Raw genomic sequence first — 16,480 nt, 5'->3', positions numbered from 1 at the left:
AGGGAAGGGGAATTATTTGGTTTGATGTGCTGAACTTGTTTTGAAAGAAAACATTAAATGAACGACACACTAGGTATTACTTACTTACCTACTAGTAAAATGTCTTTTACTATGAGTGTTTTATGCTTTATTATGTTATTCTCCGAGTAGGTTATAATTTATATTATTAATAAGTATTATTGTATAAGCTTTATAACTCAAAAAAAACCTCAGATCGTAAAGTAAACGTTACTGTAAAACCTAAAAGCTGTGCAAATTGAAATATGCCAAGACGTCAACACTCTCGTTTCATTCATTCCTCTTCATTATGTTGTTGACGTTATGTAGATCATTTGACGGGTGGGGTTTATTAATTAAAACCGACGGCACGCCCTTTGACAGATGTAACGTCTTAACAATTATTGTTATCGTTATCTCGCCCCATTGTGGCTTGTTAAACGGGGATGGCTATAACTTGACGATTGCGCGACTTGCGCGATTGTTGCGATTCAAATGGTTTATCGGATTGTTTATTCATTCAAAATGTATTCTAATGTTGTGCTAAAATTGTCCTAGATCGGTTATAAGGTGTAGTAACACCCTCATCAGTTATTTGAATTAGATTGATACAATACCAGATACATATATTTGTGATGTGGTTTAGGTACATTTAAATGTAACATATCAAAGGTTGATTAAGTTGCACATGCACATGTTTTTACAACTTTTTGTGTTGTTTAATGCTTGTTTTCTACCAGATAAAAAAATAAAGATTATTGTATTTTTCTTAAAATACGATTTATCAAATCATGAATAAACTAACATTATGTATAGGTACCTATATTAATTCATCTCTAAAAAATATCCTTAATCTTTCGAAGTATCTAAAGTAAAATTTAATTTTAAATTAAACGAAAACTCCCGTTTAAGCACAGGTTTAAAACGAAGAATAAGGAAAGACGCTAGGTTTTATGCCTAAGCCCTGGCAGCTAAGACCTAGAGTCAGGTTACCTTCCGAGGCGGTCAGTTGATACCTACATGGCTTAACCTATTTGTATAGAGCTCAGTTGTTAGGTTACGCGGCGTACAGATTAGTTTTCTGTGTTTGTTTCTATTTTATAGTATATATATTTTACTTTTTTGATGACTGCTTTATTGAAGTCAGTTTTTACCAACTGACCTTTGATAGTTTCTTCCTACGATGCCGATGGTCATAGGTTTGAATTTCGGTAAGGGCATCAAATAGATCTAGATTAGTTATGGATCTAATCTGACTTTAGAAACTGACAGATTGGATCCACAATAACTAAACCATCATCATATTCATAACTAGGGATGTAACGATACCGATACAGATACGATATATCGGCGTCGCCGATTTAAATACTCCCGATATCATAACAAAATGTAAACAACCCACAGCAAGGTATTTTATTGAGCAAGAATATTCTTCACCTCAATTTTAACTTGACTAATTTTAACTTACGTAAGTTTTACTACGATATATTACTTACTCAATGTAACAGTGAAGCTGCTATAATCGTGCTATTTTGCTAATAGGAATATATTTTTCATTTTTTTAATTTTTCAGTTTTTACACTTTCTAAAATCGAGTGTCTATAGATTAAACATAAGTATGTTTTATGCATATAAGGGATAAGGATAATTCTTTATTTATTTAATTTATTAACTAACTACCAGGCTATCGATATCGGTATCGGTATCGCCGATTATTTACTTTGAATATCGGTATCGGTATCGTATCGGCAAAATCATTTATTGTTACATCCCTATTCATAACCTGTTAGTAAAATTAGGATATGCCTGTAAGTATAAGGGCATTTTCACTTAACTGTGCACCTTTAACGGCCGGTTAGCAATGGTTACAAAACTGACGGTCAATGTCAGATCCCATACATTTTGTCAGGAATTTAACGGTTTGACGTTGCTGAAACACGACTTAAGTCGCGCTTTAAGGTGTACAGTTAAATGAAAATGCTCATAAACTGTCTAAAACAATTGTACAATAGGTACGGTACACACTTATTTTTTATTGCACGTAAACTAAACCTAATTCAGAATTGAAATCAAGTTAGCCAGTGGACAGTGGCCGTGGCTAACCTACAGCTCCTCGCTAATCCCCTTACCTCCAACTTTCACCTGGCTGCCGGGCTAATGCCGTCCAAACAATGGAAACACCGACAAGACAGTCTTACCTGCTTAATTGAGATATATTGAGTTAACGTTTACGTCTATGCAAGGTTTTATGATGCGCTGTAAAATGCAGGTAGTAAGGTACAGTAGCGTTTGGAAGTGAAGTCAAAAGGGCAATAAATACGAGCTAACAGGGCTGCAAGGCTCCTACGTATCAGAAGTGTAACCTTTTTTAAAGTTATCGTATAAATATGTAGCACTATATATCTATTTGCTTTACACGAAAGAGGCTGATTTCATGATTGCAATGACTTTATGACTAAAATTTAAAGTACTTAATATATGTATCAGAACAATGATTTAAATGCCAAAAGTCAATTCTTTATTAAAGATTAACGAACAAGAATTAAGAGTAACGGGTTAGAACGTTATTATTTCGGGAATATGCAAAGTAATACTTCTGTTTTGTATTGCAAAAATCATGTATTTTAATCAGTATATCGAAACTGGCGAAACCCCTGTCTAAAACTACGAAATTCGTGTACAGTTTTATTGATATTTAGTACCTAACACTTATTGAAACTCTGTAATGTAGAGGCCCAACGGAGCCGACATGTCTCATTGTCTCAGGCTTTTTTTAAATATGTAGATTAAAAAAAAATAACTTCAAGATCGTAGCCCAACGTAACCACGCACGTTGGCTTTGGCCTGAAGACAGAATATCTACTCAACTTTACATATACATACATACGTAATCTACTTCTTTGCCTGTGTATAAAATTTATATATTAATTAAACTTTTTTCACTAATTTAATTTTATAATATTATTTGAAAATCTCGTTATTTACATTGCGTTATGACGGAATATGAGTAGGAGGTACCAAACTTGGGGAGTTTTTTCTCCAGGCGCCAATTATGAAAGTTAATTTTACAGTACATATGGCCCTATTTTCCCGCACTAGTATGTAAAATAGCACTTTTCGTGTGTATGTCAAAAGTTTAAAGGGCCAATGTACTGTAAAACGTAGTACGATACACGTGCGAATAGGTAATTCGCAACTCGTGTCGATTTAAAACACTCCCTTCGGTCGTGTTTTAATTTATCGCCACTCGTTTTGAATTTCCTCTTTTCCGCACTTGTATCGTAAATAACTATTTTATAACATTCAGCGTCCTAGACACATGAAAAATGTACCCTATTCTGATTATACTATAGTTATACTTATTTATAATTTATAACGATCTCATGAACAACCTATATTAATTATTTATATATATATATTTCACATGAAACCTTATTTAAGATTTAATACACATATCACTTATTTACTATACCTACGGAAGTAACTGAAACTGATTTAACATTTCCTTTATGTAAAGAGCTTTTCATCGAAAGCTCCCAAATTAAGCTCATTCTATTCTGGAGAAGTTAGCTTCGGATGAGACTTTTAGCAGAATACTTATGCTAACTCCGCGTTAAGTACCACACGTCTCACAGTTCATTGTTAATTCCCTAAGATTGGTTCAAGTCGCTGGAAGGGACTAGCTTCCGGCTTATGTAAATTTATGTAACACTTTGGAGGTATATGTTTCTAAAATAAAAATACAAGTATCTATTTTAAAATGATTTGTTTTATTCACCACAGCAGCCTTTTTTTAAATCATTAAATGCTCAGTTGCTGACGTAGGTAGTGAACTCGCGAACTAGCGAAATACTTGATGGAACCCTACAATAAAACAATAGTTTTTAGAAGTGTATTTTTAATTAAATACTTAAGCATAATTCTAAATTCATGCGGAACCCATGCAGGGGTGTCGCGGAACCCCACACTTTGAGTATGGCTGATGGTCTAGAGGATTCTTAGTCTATGAGGGTAGTATAATTATTGTTAAAGCAAAAGCCACAGGATCTGACTATCTCATCAAGATGTGAAAGTAAGCATTGTTAGAATTAGCCAATTGCGATATTTTCTTTCAACCAAAATGTATGATCTCGCACTTAGGCGGAAAAAAGAGCCATGTCACTTCCAGAGCTTTTATTGACGAAAACGTTTTAGGGCGGAAGCTCGCGAAAGCCCCAGCGAAAAGCGGTGATTTGATTCCGTACATATCTGTTTAAGCTCCATCTAGCCCGCTCGTGAGTTCATACGTTACTTTAACGCTGATGGACTTAGACGTACGCTTTACACTTACGTAAGTTTAGTTGACGGTGACTGAATGGCTTTTTGGGTTAGATAGGAAACTAATAAAAATACGGATGTATTAAAATGTGTTATTTAACGTTAAATTTTCTCTTTCACGTAGGTAAATTTCATCTAAAATAGTCTTTATGTTCGTTATTGAAACGATTGGTGCGAAGATTTTTAAGCCCACATACGAGTATTTTTCTACTTCCGATACTTTTTCTACCTCCTAAGCTCCATTAACTCTCGCAATTTTATGGAGCTATATATTAATGTCATAGTCAGCATATAGCTATATATTAATGTGATAGCATTTTATCGTGACCCAAATTTAATGGTTATTGGCTTTAAATATATACGGTCGGATTGAACAAATGATGAAGTATCATGACTAGCTCTATTGAAACGGACACCTATAATTGATTTGCAAGGTTCTAGTGACACGCACGAACTACAATAACAATTTTAATTATTAACTATTATAACTGATCGACAAATAAATTAATCCTAAATGTTAATAAAATCAAAACAACAATGATATTTCACTGGTTACCTGCGAAAACGGCCAACTTAATCACCTATATTATAAAGTTAGTTAATACTGGTGAGCTCAGACCACCAGTTTCATATCCGAGGGATTTAACTGACCAAAGGACAGTCCCGAGCGGCGGGCGGTCCGCGACTAAACCTCAACTAATCCAAGCTCCATATTAAACCATAGGTGCTAACCTGTGCGCCCTCGCCAGTCGCCACACCACCCCCTTGTTGCGCCCCCCTAAAGAACTTGATAGCGAAAACTATTGAAAGTAACTTTGCGCGATTAACCGCACCGAAATTTCGCTTATTTTACAGGTAAGCCGACGCAACTTTAGGCCGTCGCACTATAGGTGTTATTAAGAGATTATTGTGTTATGAAATTTATAATTTCCCTTTAGGAGACGCGTTTTGTTGAACCCGATTTCAGGATGGTATTATGTAAATTCAATAACTGTGCGGGCTTAAGCGAGAGCCTTTGTTTTCAATTTGAACTATGTACATGTGCCGGGTCGGTAATAGCTTATGTTACGCAATAATTTGAGTACCATAAAAAAGGCAAAAGAAGTAAAGGCTTTGATTAAAAATTCTGTGATTGTTTATCCTCTGCTATTAAAATAAGAATATTGGAGACGTCCAGGAGGAATAGAACGCTGAAAGCCTTCAATAAGGCTTCTTGCAGCACTTAGACGGCGTAGTAAAAAAGCGCATCGAGGCGGTAAAAACTATTTAATAACGCGCTAAAGAGGAATCCACGGTACAAAGAAAGACGGTAAAAGCATCGGTCTTCACAAAGCGATCACTCGGCGCCGAGGCTCGAAACATGCAAAGGATTAATTATTATTTTAACGTTTCTCTTGCGTTTCGTCCGTCCTTTTTTGCGTCCGCGCAACTTAAAGGCAAGAAAGTTGCTAAATAATTAAGTCTCCTTCTTAACGACAGTATTTCGACGTCTACCTAAGTAGCCGATTTTTCATGGGGAGGAAGTTTTTCCTTAATATTTTGTGCCCAGCAGACTGTTTTATGCCGAGCGACATTAAGTCGTACGCGACGGTGATCGGATTTTGTTCAGACTAGAATAAATCGATAGTTACTTCTACGTATTTTTTATTTATAAATATATACACGTGTACTCACAGAATTAGCTGACATAGTGTTATTTTGATATAAGCAGCGTTTTTCTTATAAAGTGTGTCTTAAATTATTATAATTCACGTTTGCCGCTTTGCTGAAACTGCAATGACGAAATTAACCAATCACTTTGTTTTCAGGTAAAACGCTGCCAGTCCATTGCGTGGTGGAGGCGGTCTCGTCGCTGGAGGAGGGCGCGTGGCGGCGGCGGTCAGTGGTGGAGACCGACAGCTACGTCATCATCCCCGCCGCCACGGCGTTCCACGAGCTAGTGCCAGCGGCCATGATGAGGCTGGGGTACCCGCATGAGCTCGCCGCCTCGGCTAAAGGTAATTATCAAAGAGCAACAAACTTATTTATCAGAAACTCAACCTACAGGTTCGCTCTGCTTTGGTCTCGTAGCATAACATCAAGACTTGTTACTACCGACGAGAAAATAGCGGTGGATTGCAGATTCATCAATCACTTTCCATCAAGGTTGATGATGTTATGATGCTCCTCGTGTATTAAACAAGCGCAACATTATTCTTGTATGATTAAAAAAAAATTGTAATGAAGGATTTAATATATTATATTATTTAGTTCATTACATACTTGTTGCTGGTTTTTTTTATGTGTGTAGGTTGTGCTAGGGTTTCCATTTCATTTGCAACACTTGCCGAAATGTGTAAATTTATTAATTTTCACTGCCTAAAGGTTCTCTAAAAAATAACGCTTTTTAGCGATAAAACCGCCTCTTGTTCTCTCTACTTGTGTTGCTGTTTTTCTGCATTATTTTCTTATATTGAGGTGTGTAATAAAGAGTATTTAATTTTGTATTCTAACCTAACCTAACCTAATTATTCAAAATATGTTAAGTAAAACTCAACCCTGACGTCTGCAGCAGTCCTTATTAAACCTGTTTAACCAATTACCTTCCACCCAGGTTCAGTGGTAATCAACAATTGGAAGCCATTACCATTCGAGCGCATCTCCGACGGACCCCTGGCCACGGTGGGCGAGGTCCTGGGGGAGCTGACCACGGTGGCGACGCTCCGCATACAGCTGCTGCGGGCGCGCCAGACCCCGCTGCAGGACATCAAGGACAAGCTGCTTAGACTGCTGCTGGTGCAGAGCAGGCCGCTCTTGATGTCCTCTGGATGCCCTTTAGATGAGGTAGGTTACTACTTTAAAAAATATATAAACAGGCAAGCTTGATTGCAAAGATAGGATGTTAGTTAGACCTTCTGCGCATACAAAAATAATTTCATATGTATAAGTAACTTAATTTAACTGTGTGTACCAATCAGGGATGTAACGGATGTGGTTTTATCGGAACCGAAAGCGGAACCAGATGTTTTAAATTTAGTTTATCGGAACCAGAAACGGAATCGGAACCGAAAACGGAACCGGAACCAGAACCGGAGCCTGAGTCTGTACTATCAGTAGGTATACATTACACAACACAACACATACGAATAGGTACTTTACATTCGAAAACACGGATAAACCAGAACATCTAATTACTGCAGCACGTGGCAAGCGGGGCTATGAGCGAATGACTGGTATAAACCTGTTTGTTTTGATGTACACCGCTCATGTCCCACTGCCGCGCTAAGCATTGACATCCGATATAACTTCCGTTTCAAAAGTAACGGAACCGGAACAGAAACGGATGTGTAATACCAAACGGAAGTTCCGACTTAACGGAAACGGAAACGGAGCTCTGTAACATCCCTGGTACCAATTCTCATGCCTTTATGGGCATAAATATTAAGTAGTGGGAGTATTAATAGTAGGTAGGTATATATATAGTAGTAGGTAGGTAGGTAGTAGACGTATACAGTTGTATACGGTTCAAGTTTTTCAAGAACTGACCCTTTGATATAATCTGTCGCTAAAATAGTCTCGTAGAGGGAAATTAATAAAAACATTTTTGAAGCAGGTCAATCTCATTAATTAAGAATATTATAATATTATATATTATATTAGGGATATTGTGAGTATCTAACAATACACGGTTAATAAGAACAAACGATTTCAACAACAAATATACTCCTCATCGTTATTAACCAATCCCTCCGAATTGAAACTTCGTATTTCCATACAAATCCCGCTTTGTATTCGCCAAAAACACCTGTCAAACCAAATTACGTCAACCGATCCGCATTAAAATCATCCCGATCTTCGTTGACAAAGCGATCGCGCCCGACTGGGCTAAACCAACACTCACAATGCTCGTTGGCAATGTTCCTTAAAGCCTGATTGTTACCCCGACCTGGGACCTTACCCCCTTATTAGCGGTAGTACTATTGTTTATCATGTTTTAAAGCCGTACCTGCAAAACAATAACACCTGTTTGTTATCAGAATTAAGCCGTGTGAGTTATTATATTCTGTGCTCTAAATATTATCAGTTCAGATTAAAGTTTTTAAACATATTTATCATTTGCGCCATTAAAGTTAATGACAAAGAGTCCGTCTATAACATGTACAAGCTTTTATTTCCATATAATGGTACAAGGTCAGATCCAGAAGAACATAAATATATAACTTCTGTGCATTGTTGCAACGTTACATTTCTTTGCCGATTCTTATTTTAGCATGAAGTAATAGTCAATTTCTTTTGTACCTACCTAACTAATCTTGTCCTTAACTCAGTCCAACAAATATCGAAAGCGTCCCAGCCCAAGATTCTTGACACCAGACCGATAAGCACTTCTTTGTTTCAAGTTTCTTCTGTCAATTTAAAAAGCAGACTCACGAGGGCGATGGAGACAGATTATCAAACTCTCTGTTAAGTAGCCGAGCGTACAATTTGGTAGGTCGTTATAATTTGCGAGGTTACGCTTAAGTCCTCTAATAAGGATGATCACTCGAGGGAGGAATTAAGGAAGCATTTGTTTTGATGTTCGCGGGCATTCCGCGGGTGTACAAAAGGAGAACACGGTTTATGCGAATTTTGATATCATGATAATGAGGTACCTACGCCTTATTAGGAGATTTATCTTAACTTACTTTACTCGGAGTATTTATTGTTATACTTTATTTGATGTAGACATTATTTTATCTAGCTTTTTTTACAATAGAGTGTGTGTACACTGTATACGTTATCGACAATACGTTTAATAATTATACGAAACAATAAATATTTTCCAATTATTATGTTTTTTATTATGTTGTTGTATTATTATGTTTTGTAGAAGGCCTGTGGAAGTTAACAAAAATCAGACAATAATCGAATTTAATTTCCATTTCCCCTTACTTCAAATAGTCCCACTTAAAAACAGAATTAAGCGATATCACGTATCATATAATAATTATGTTCTATGTTAAACACTTCACGTTACGTTACATCTATGTACACAGACACTAAAATGAAAAACATATCAATAATAGCTTCCATTTTATTAACCGACCCTATATTACTTACAAAAGGTTTAAGGTAGGTATTAGTACCCACGTGTCTGTGTAAGTGAATTTACAGCCTAAATAACCTCAAAAGATATACGTACAGTAATTTGTCGTCGCTATGAGCACCTGCCTCACACGGGATCTTCATACATAATAAATTTAATTGAATCTCAGACTCATCCGCGCCTCGTGCAGCTTTATTATATTTTCTAAATATCCATGTTGCGAACGGGTTAGGGGGTGGAGGGGCCCTCGTCTTACCAACTTGAGCCGGCGAAAGAGGGTTAAAAGGAGTTTTAGATGTACGAACGCTTTTGATCTTATTAATACCATAAAATAATGCTTTATAATCTTATTAAACACGAGGTTAGCGCTCGACGCGCCCTCCTCCGGGCTTAACCGCTCGCGATTTCAATATAGCGATTCCATAGTGACACAGTCAAGTGGCCCATTTAGATTATTTGACTTTCGACGAAAACGTTGCTCAAGAGGATAGACGTTTGAATGATTCTCTTTGCTAAAAATTTAATTCTCATCATGAATTTTGTTGTTTCTTTTATACTGAGCTGTTCTAAACTATTCGAAGTCCTGCCAACTCAGTTACATCCGAATGTTTACCTGTACCTAAACTGGCTCGATTTACCTTGAGATAGAAGATAGAAGGCCTGCGGAAGTTAACAAAAATCAGCCAGCAATTTTGCTAAACACTCTCGAAGTCGGTACAAATGAGTCAAAGGCATCCCTAACTGGGCTAGATAATCAAACACTCCGAAGTTAGTCAGTAGCTAAACGCGAGATGAACTCGGCTCTACGATATTATGGTAATTTATAGCATGGCAATTTGTGCCACTTCGATTTCAACTTCCAGCAAAGTTTTGGACGCTTAAGGAATATTTTACCCAAAGGGTTTTAAAACAGACGGGTCTATAGGGGATCAATTTTAACCTATAAATCTTTTAAGGCTTTATTTTCGAACTAATTTATAATAACGAATTTCGTTGTGGGTAAAATTTTAAACTAATACAGATTCAACCAATAAAATCGCATGTTACACGTGAGTAGCGTAGATAAACTAAAGTGATATGCGATAAGAGTAAGCCTATTGTGTTCTAACTTGTAATAGTATATCAAGAAATGTTGACTATCAACCGAATTACGTATTAGTCGGATTAGTTGTGACAGAGTTATCGCAGAGACGCCAGTTCTCGTAAATCTTATGAGTTGAAGACAATATCTGAAAGCAAATATCGTTGTACTATTTAAAAATATAAAACAAAGAGGCGGGTTAACGTCACTCGGGCTGCGCTAATGCCCCGCCTGACATGATTTATAATCATAATGTCATACCTGCGTTAATTTAACATTTGATTTGGCATACAGATCATTTATGTACTAGACAAGACATAGGTATAAGACTACTAAAGCTGGTCAACCAAATCTTGTCAGTAAAAAAAGGCGCGAAATTCAAGTTTTCTATGGGACGATATCCCTTCGCGCTTACATTTTTCAAATTTGCCGCCTTTTTCTACTGTCAAGATTTGGTTGACCAAGTATATTAGAGGACCGGCGAGGCATAAATTGGCATTGGTGCTCCCATAATTTTTCTCATTTCAGTTACGTTCTAGTAGAGGACCTACCGCGAACCGCGTTCGACGTGTTGACTCCTTTCACACTTACGTACGAATTTACAAGTGTGACAGAGAGGCAACACGTCGAACTTGGTTCGCGGTAGGCCCACAGGTTAATATAGAGTTACAAAATTGAGTTCTAGAGGCTTACACTACAACATTTTAAATATATTATTTAGTTTATGAGGGCTGCTGCGTAGTACTTTGCAAGTATTAGAGCCTGTGTGTGATGTGATGACCGTCATATTCAGATCATAAGAATTTCATGATACGGTGTCTAATGGGTTTATGATTTGGCGCTAGCAGCGCGCGAGTCGCCCGCGGCTGACAAGTGGCATGACGACGTAATCACCAGCATTGTTCTATGTAATCTCGCGATACCGGCAGATCTCACTTGCATAACTGTCGAGCTGTGTAAACTCCGCGACGGTATAATCTGGCAAGTTCTTCATGATTGACTACTTGCGATTAAAACCTGTCTAAATAGATGCTCGCGTTATCTTTAAATAAATAGTTGTGAAATATAAATGTAGAGTAGAATGGAATTATACAGGGGGCATTGAAACTCGTCATGTCATATTCGTAACACTTGCTAAATATTACATCATTTTGAAACAGAAATTTAATATGAAGTCTGAAGCGTTATAATAAAATATTCTTAGTAGGTAATATTTTTTCGCAGCGGTGGTGGCCGAGTGGATATGATGCCCGACTTTCAATCCAGAGGGCGTGGGTTCAAATCCTGGCTCGTACCAATGAGTTTTTCGGAACTTATGTACGAAATATCATTTGATATTTACCACTAGCTTTTCGGTGAAGGAAAACATCGTGAGGAAACCTGCATACATCTGCGAAGAAATTCAAAGGTGTATGTGAAGTCCCCAATCCGCATTGGGCTAGCGTGGGGACTATAGCCCGAGCCCTCTCGCGCATGAGAGGAGTCCTGTGCCCAGCAGTGGGACGTATAAAGGCTGAATTATTATATATTATTATTATATTTTTTCAATTTGTTATTCCTTTTTCAGTCGCCTTGACATAGACTAAACTACTTGTCTTGTTAAGTTATATATGGAGCAATATTTTGTAAGCATTTAGCGGCATTCTCGACGTGTTGTCGGATCGAGTTACAGTCGAAATGTTTTAGTAGAAGCACTTAGTCCGCGGCGTGTCGGCACCTCGTTGAAGGCTCAGTGGGTGGATACTAATTGCCAAGACGCCCTTTGCTCATTGTTTTAGAGCAGGCCATGATTGAAGTTTCGGTGGCGGCCGCGGAGTGATGCCGCTAACCACAGCGCAAACAGCGCTGCGCCGGCTACTTGTGCATGACATACACATTAACAGCCGACCTAATATTTTCATAATCTAATGGCGATGTTCTGTGAAACAATACTTCGTGTTTACACGAACATTTATCTGTATCTGCTGCTGTTTAGACTGACCTCTTTAGAATCCTCTTAAATTTTGTTTGCCGAACGCCGTTTCTGTTTGCCGTTCTCGAGACAAGCTGATTGAATGAGAGTTTAATTTCGGTATATTTTGTTGCAGGTGACTTTAGCTCAAATATGTCGGGGCCAGGACAAGCCGGCCGGGCCTCACAACTTCCATGAGCCATCGGAAGAGATGCGTAGAAAGTTTGAATCCTGGTGGAGTGCCCAGGTGTCTCCACGACCGCCACCATTCAGCCCTCGGCGATATCCTTCTCCGGGGCCTAAAAATCGCTCGCCCACACTTGCGATGCCTGATCACCTACATCCAGCACTACAAACCGTTCAAAGCCAATATCCAACACAGAAAACTCGAATGCGAACAAGTTTCGACCCAGAATTAGAGTTGCCCAAGCTGCAACGCTGGTTTTCGGAGAACCAACACCCTACAAGACAGCAAATACAACAGTATGTCCGGGAACTTAATAACTTGGAGTCGAGACGTGGCAGAAAACCTCTTGATGTTAACAACGTCGTGTACTGGTTCAAGAACGCGAGAGCAGCACAAAAACGTGCTGAATTACGTAACATCGGTGGCATTGGTTGCCATCTCAACGGCTTTAGTAGTAGAAGCCACAGTCCGAGTAACGGTTCTTTGATGGCTGGTGGTGATGGGTACCCACATGATCATAACTCTATGAAGAGTCCATTGCAACTATCAGGGAGTCCTGGCCGATACCCCATGTCAGTCATGTCTGAGGACAACTTATCCAATGCTGGATCTGATTTGGACGATGAAGGTGGTGACGTGAATCCAGATGACCGACCAGAAAGCCCAGAAGCACCACTTTCCTTGATTACTACAAAAAAGAATAATGGAACCGAAGAGCGTGATAAAGAATCACCAAAACCTCCGGATATAATTAAGGTAAATAAGTACATATTAATCTATAGGTGAACCAGGATCTATTGAGGGTGCGCCATATTACGGAAATTTGTTGGTACTAATTTCTAGCAATGGCAACAATTTTAATAATAGACAACATCTACCCTCTATGATAGTTGTCAATATTGACAATGTAAACATTGCTTTGTCTAGTTTCGTGTGAATTATTATTAGACTGCAATAATCATGCCGAAAGTTTTAGATTTTACAGAGAAAAAAGTTGTAAATTGTGTATAAGTATAGTTATTTATTGGAAAAAAACGTGCGGGAGAGAAATTACTTCCATTAAAAACATAACGAAATTAGCATGTGAATTGACGGGTAAGTTTCAAACTTATAGACAAATGTCACTATACTCAGGTCGTCACGATTTGGTTGATGTCTTAATGACTGAAGATTTTGAGTATAATGTTGAGAACGAGTCAAATTCCTTCATGACTGAAGAATATTTAGATCCCGATTTCAACTATGCTGAATAGAACATATTTGGTACGTTAAATAATTTTATTTGTAAAATTATCTATATAAATTCTTACTTATAACTCTTGCGTTACTTATTGACTTTACGCTATTCATTTTATCTAAATCGAGTCAGCCATTAAAGCGTAAAAACCGAAGAAATATCCAATCATCAAACTTCGCACTTATTAAAGTTGTCGGAATAAAACAAAAATCATCTGCCAATTTCCATTGTCCCCACTATACAAATTGTTGCTATATAAAATTCAAAACGAGCGCCCTCTTGACAATACTCCCAAAGTTCTGGTTTACCTATAGAACCCAAGTATTATAATATTTTTTACGAATGTTATATCTAACTGGCGTTTTCATTGTTATAGGTGCACGATATTAAACAAGAACCAAGAGACCTAAGTAAACCTGACCAAGAACATTCACCGCACCGTTCACCGGCGAAGAACAGCGATAGTTCACATAATAACAACAACAATGATGAAGAAAACGGAGTGGTTGACGACCACGACAACGCCTCCGATGACGACGTCGTCCAGGAGCGTCATTACCGGCCTTCCTCCCCTCACCTTGACCGCTTACCATTTCCCATGGTGCCGAACCATCCTATGTTTGGACATGGAATCATGTACATGAGTCAATACATGACGGGGTTTCCAGGTGTTGGTGGGGTGCCCGGTGAAGGCGCTAGCGGTCTGAATCTCGCCCTTGCCGGCGCTTCAGATGAGCGGCGAAAACGCAACCGCACATTCATAGACCCAGTCTCCGAGGTACCAGTCCTTGAGCAGTGGTTCTCAATGAACACCCATCCTTCGCACAATCTCATATTGAAGTACACGGAAGAGTTGAACAGAATGCCTTACAGGCAGAAGTTTCCGAGGCTGGAATCGAAGAACGTGCAATTTTGGTTTAAGAATCGCCGGGCAAAGTGCAAGAGATTGAAGATGTCTCTATACGAGCCTTCTTCACCTTCGCACTATACTCATCCAGGGCATCCACACGCCCTTGCTGAACGTAAAATGGTCTGAACATTGCGCATACTTAAAGCAGCAAAATTCCTTAGTGTTGTGATTTCAGCTAACAAGTTATAATTACGCGGAGTGAAGTGATTCCATTAAAGATTTAATGACAGTGTATAATGAATCAGAAAGACTGAGTTCAATTGAATTGTCTATGGTGTCGAGTGCCATGTTAGTATTAAATGGTAGTTACATCAGGTGGCCGTTTATAATACCTATCATGTAACATGTAAAACAAGGTAGAGTTTCATTTTAACAAATGGAATTCAACGAGAGTACCATTGAGTTTTATAGGTTACTTGACGCTAATAATCAGGCCCCCAGGTAATCAGTGCTGATGGTTAATGTACTCTGCTAAAACGCTACAAGAGTAGGCATAGGCACGTATAGAGTTAAATTACCTATTGATAAACAACTTGCAATTCTAATAAGTTTCGTAGTGCTTGTATATAGCTAATAGTTGTACAAAACAAAAGCGGCAATTAGTAAACGAATCTCAAATATAGTATGGTACTTAAATTATTGTACCTACATCAACTGTCAACCTAAAGGTATGTACAGCTTTTTTAATTAGTTTGTATCTCAATTCTATTTAATTTATAATTAAACTAAGTAAAATATCGAATATAGTTAATCAACAATGAATACTCTCATCATAACTCCGATTAAACCAAACTTTAGATGTATTGTAGACGAAATTGTAAGAATGGTATTCAATGTTATTCTTATCATGTAAATTTATTGTAACATAAATGGATGTGTCATTTAGATTAGATTACGTAGGTTTATTATAAACTTATTGCACATAGTAGTTTTAACGAAACTAAAGTTTCGCTAATATCGACCTTGGTTGGTCGAGCAGATTTGATGTTCCTAGACTTAGTATGGTCGTAACAACTTCTTTACTTTTCTCTCTTCGTACTAAGAAGCCAATTTGTATTAATCATTACTATATCTTTCACATTGCAAAGAGGGCTAAAAATGATTCTAGAAAAATCTTGAACAGATTTTCAAGTCATCTACTCGTAATTGAACCGTCAGATATCGCTCATATTAAATTGTTCATTCATTTTCATGCTTTCTCAATCCAAAGATTGATTACGTATGTTTGTATTATCAATAAGTATAGTCAGCTCACAAATAATATAGTTAGTAGCCCTTATTCAAGATCATGTATTGTTATAACCACCTGTTACAAATGTTCTACCAATTCTGTCATCAATAAATTCTTACTCTGTCCACAGACTATGCATAATACAGTATTTTACAACCAGCAATAAGACTTGATGCAAATACATACATAGTACGTTTAATAATAAGTATTGAATCGCCAAATAGACTACAATAAACAATATTACAGTATTTACGCATTTATTGATGGAGGCTGTATTAGGAAATGTTTTTGACCTACACAATTATTGTTTTATAGTTTTTAGATATTATGTATACTGCATTAATTGTAATATTTTACTATGGTTATAAAGTAAATTCGATACCTGTAAAAATCAGGAAATTACCTACTACCTAATACCTACGGGACATAATGATTATTTTAGGTAATTCTATAACCTTGTAAATCCGTCGTTCTTTTTCCGAGGGATGTTAGTTAATGACCTAC

General features: G+C 37.5%; 1 protein-coding gene across 1 annotated transcript in view; it reads left to right on the top strand.

Moving 5' to 3' along the window:
- Window positions 1-15,061, top strand: part of LOC134647271 (uncharacterized) — an 87,319-nt gene extending 72,258 nt beyond the window's left edge. Inside the window, exons 3-6 of the mRNA XM_063501548.1 lie at window positions 6,123-6,311; window positions 6,908-7,137; window positions 12,548-13,354; window positions 14,212-15,061. Coding sequence (XP_063357618.1) covers window positions 6,123-6,311; window positions 6,908-7,137; window positions 12,548-13,354; window positions 14,212-14,871 — 1,886 coding nt within the window. The 3' untranslated portion in view covers window positions 14,872-15,061. The remainder of the gene's footprint in view (window positions 1-6,122; window positions 6,312-6,907; window positions 7,138-12,547; window positions 13,355-14,211) is intronic.
- The last annotated feature ends 1,419 nt before the right edge of the window (window positions 15,062-16,480 follow it).

This window comes from Cydia amplana, chromosome 4 (assembly GCF_948474715.1).
Source record: "Cydia amplana chromosome 4, ilCydAmpl1.1, whole genome shotgun sequence".
In the NCBI taxonomy this organism is placed as follows: domain Eukaryota; kingdom Metazoa; phylum Arthropoda; class Insecta; order Lepidoptera; family Tortricidae; genus Cydia; species Cydia amplana.
This window is presented reverse-complemented; position numbering and strand designations above follow the sequence as displayed.